Below are 3,202 nucleotides of genomic sequence, written 5' to 3'. Positions count from 1 at the left end.
CAGAAGGGGGTATTTCAAGGACCCAAAAGGGTACCGTTGGGCCTTTGGTATAGCTGCATTGGAGACGGAGGAGATTGAACAGCTGTCTCCCCTGCCTGGTCTCTCCCAGGACCCTTCGTGGGCTGAATGAAGTCACGCCACCGCTGAGCGCTGCTGTGCCAGATATGTTAGAGCTTCAATATGAACTGGAATCAAAGACAGCTAAGTGGTATGCCACAATTGACATTGCTAATGCATTTTTCTCCATTCCTTTGGCAGCAGAGTGCAGGCCACAGTTTGCTTTCACTTGGAGGGGTGTCCAGTACACCTGGAATCGACTGCCCCAGGGGTGGAAACACAGCCCCACTATTTGCCATGGACTGATCCAGACTGCACTAGAAAAAGGTGAAGCTCCAGAGCACCTGCAATATATTGATGACATCATCATATGGGGCAGCACGGCAGAAGAAGTTTTTGAGAAAGGGAAGAAAATAATCCAAATCCTTTTGAAGGCTGGCTTTACCATAAAAGAAAGTAAGGTCAAGGGACCTGCACAGGAGATCCAGTTCTTAGGAGGAAAATGGCAAGACGGGCGTCGTCAGATCCCTGCGGACGTGATCAACAAAATAGCAGCTATGTCCTCACCGACTAATAAAAAGGAAACACAGGCTTTCTTAGGTGTTGTGGGCTTTTGGAGAATGCATATTCCAAATTACAGTCAAATTGTAAGTCCTCTCTACCGAGTTACCCGGAAGAAGAACGATTTTAAGTAGGGGCCTGAGCAACGACAAGCCTTTGAACAAATTAAGCGGGAGGTTGTTCATGCAGTACCTCTTGGGCCAGTCCGGACAGGACCAGATGTTAAAAATGTGCTCTACACTGCAGCTGGGGAGAATGGCCCTACCTGGAGCCTTTGGCAGAAAGCACCTGGAGAGACCCAAGGCCGACCCCTGGGGTTTTGGAGTCGGGGATATCGAGGATCCGAGGCTCGCTATACTCCAACTGAAAAAGAGATATTGGCAGCATATGAAGGAGTTCGAGCTGCTTCAGAAGTGGTTGGTACTGAAACACAGCTCCTCTTAGCACCCCTACTGCCAGTGCTGGGCTGGATGTTCAAAGGGAGGATCTCCTCTACACATCATGCAACTGATGCCACGTGGAGTAAGTGGGCTGCACTGATCACACAACGAGCTCGCATAGGAAACCCCAGTCGCCCAGGAATTGTGGAAGTGATCATGGACTGGCCAGAAGGCAAAGATTTTGGAATGTCACCAGAGGAGGAGGTGACACGGGCTGAAGAGGCCCCGCTGTATAATAAACTGCCAGAAAATGAGAGGCAACATGCCCTGTTCACTGATGGGTCCTGTTGCATTGTGGGAAAACATCAGAGGTGGAAGGCTGCTGTATGGAGTCCTACACAACAAGTGACAGAAACTGCTGAAGGAGAAGGTGAATCGAGTCAGTTTGCAGAGGTGAAAGCCATCCAGCTAGTGTTAGACATTGCTGAAAGAGAGAAGTGGCCAGTGCTCTATCTCTATACTGACTCATGGATGGGGGCAAATGCCCTATGGGGGTGGCTACAGCAATGGAAGAAGGGCAACTGGCAACGCAGAGGTAAACCCATTTGGGCTGCCGCACTGTGGCAAGATATCGCTGTTCGGATAGAGAAGCTAGTGGTAAAAGTACATCACATAGATGCTCATGTACCCAAGAGTCGGGCCACTGAAGAACATCAAAACAACCAGCAGGCAGATCAGGCCGCCAAGATTGAAGTGTCTCAGGTGGACCTGGACTGGCAACGTAGGGGTGAGCTATTTATGGCTCAGTGGGCCCACGATACCTCAGGCCATCAGGGGAGAGATGCAACATATAGATGGGCTCGAGATCGAGGGGTGGACTTGACCATGGACACTATCGCACAGGTCATCCACGAATGTGAAACATGTGCTGCAATTAAGCAAGCCAAGCGGCTAAACCCCCTGTTATATGGAGGGCGATGGCTGAAATATAAACAGTGGGAGGCCTGGCAGATTGACTATATCACACTCCCACGAACACGCCAAGGCAAGTGCCACATGCTTACAATGGTGGAAGCAACCACTGGATGGCTGGAAACATACCCTGTGTCCCACGCCACTGCCCAGAACACTATCCTGGGCCTTGAAGAGAAAGTTTTATGGCAACACGGCACCCCAGAAAGAATCGAGTCGGACAACGGGACTCACTTCCGAAACAACCTCATAGACACCTGGGCCAAAGAACATGGCATTGAGTGGGTATATCACATCCCTTATCACGCACCGGCCTCTGGAAAAATCGAACGATACAACGGACTGCTGAAAACTACATTGAGAGCGATGGGGGGTGGGACTTTCAAACATTGGGATACACATTTAACAAAAGCCACCTGGTTAGTTAATACTAGAGGATCCGCCAATCGGGCTGGCCCCGCCCAACCAAGACTTCCACATACTGTAGAAGGGGATAAAGTCCCTGTAGTGCGCATGAGGAGTATGTTAGGAAAGACAGTCTGGGTTAGTCCTCCCTCAAGCAGAGGCAAACCCATTCAAGGGGTTGTTTTTGCTCAGGGACCTGGGTACACCTGGTGGGTGATGCAGAAGGATGGGGAAGTTCGATGTGTACCTCAGGGAGATTTGATTTTGGGAGAGAATAGCCAGTGAATTGGGCTGTATGATACCTAACTGCTAAATACCCTGCCAATGCATGTCATTGTATCTATAGTGTCTATATGCCATATCAAGGGTATTACTGTAAGAATTACCCAAATGACTGCAGGATGGACTTTGAAACTAAGCCAAGTACAACAGTGACAGAACTTGAACTGACACCCAGCAATTTCCTCAAGATCAACATCCTCAACCTGCAGAACAAGGGCGTGAGTTGCACCAAATGTACTAGCCACAAGTTCCAGAGGCAGCATACAACAACCCAACATCTCACACCATCTCTCTTATCCTGAAGAACTGTTACAACAGATGGAGCCCCAAAGTCATGGACTAAATAAAATCAATGGACACATTAGAGGGATAGCCCATTGACTAAGGGAATACTATTTGTGTGTGCGCGGGGCGGGGGCGAGTCCATATTCTTATATATATATAAGACAAGGAAAGTGGTAGTGGTTGATTGGAAAATGTAAGATCTAGGCATGATGTAGATGGTATAGAATAAGGGGTGGATAATGTCCTGGGTTCAGCTGGGA

General features: G+C 49.0%; 1 protein-coding gene across 1 annotated transcript; it reads left to right on the top strand.

Annotated features, from left to right (window-relative positions):
* Positions 1–1,529: 1,529 nt before the first annotated feature.
* Positions 1,530–2,668, top strand: LOC104831058. Its single transcript, XM_010566380.1, has 2 exons — positions 1,530–1,901; positions 2,010–2,668. The coding sequence occupies exons 1-2, from the start codon at positions 1,530–1,532 to the stop codon at positions 2,658–2,660; spliced, it is 1,023 nt and encodes a 340-aa protein (XP_010564682.1). The 3' UTR covers positions 2,661–2,668.
* Positions 2,669–3,202: the final 534 nt, after the last annotated feature.

Source organism: Haliaeetus leucocephalus, unplaced genomic scaffold, assembly GCF_000737465.1.
Source record: "Haliaeetus leucocephalus isolate CR32 unplaced genomic scaffold, Haliaeetus_leucocephalus-4.0 Scaffold208, whole genome shotgun sequence".
NCBI classification, from domain to species: domain Eukaryota; kingdom Metazoa; phylum Chordata; class Aves; order Accipitriformes; family Accipitridae; genus Haliaeetus; species Haliaeetus leucocephalus.
This window is presented reverse-complemented; position numbering and strand designations above follow the sequence as displayed.

Excerpts from the sequence above, each read along its gene's own strand:
- LOC104831058 (XM_010566380.1), top strand. The coding sequence starts at position 1,530 with ATGGGGGCAAATGCCCTATGGGGGTGGCTACAGCAATGGAAGAAGGGC. Across the intron at positions 1,902-2,009 it reads CCATGGACACTATCGCACAG|ATTGACTATATCACACTCCC; the intron begins GTCATCCACGAA and ends GAGGCCTGGCAG.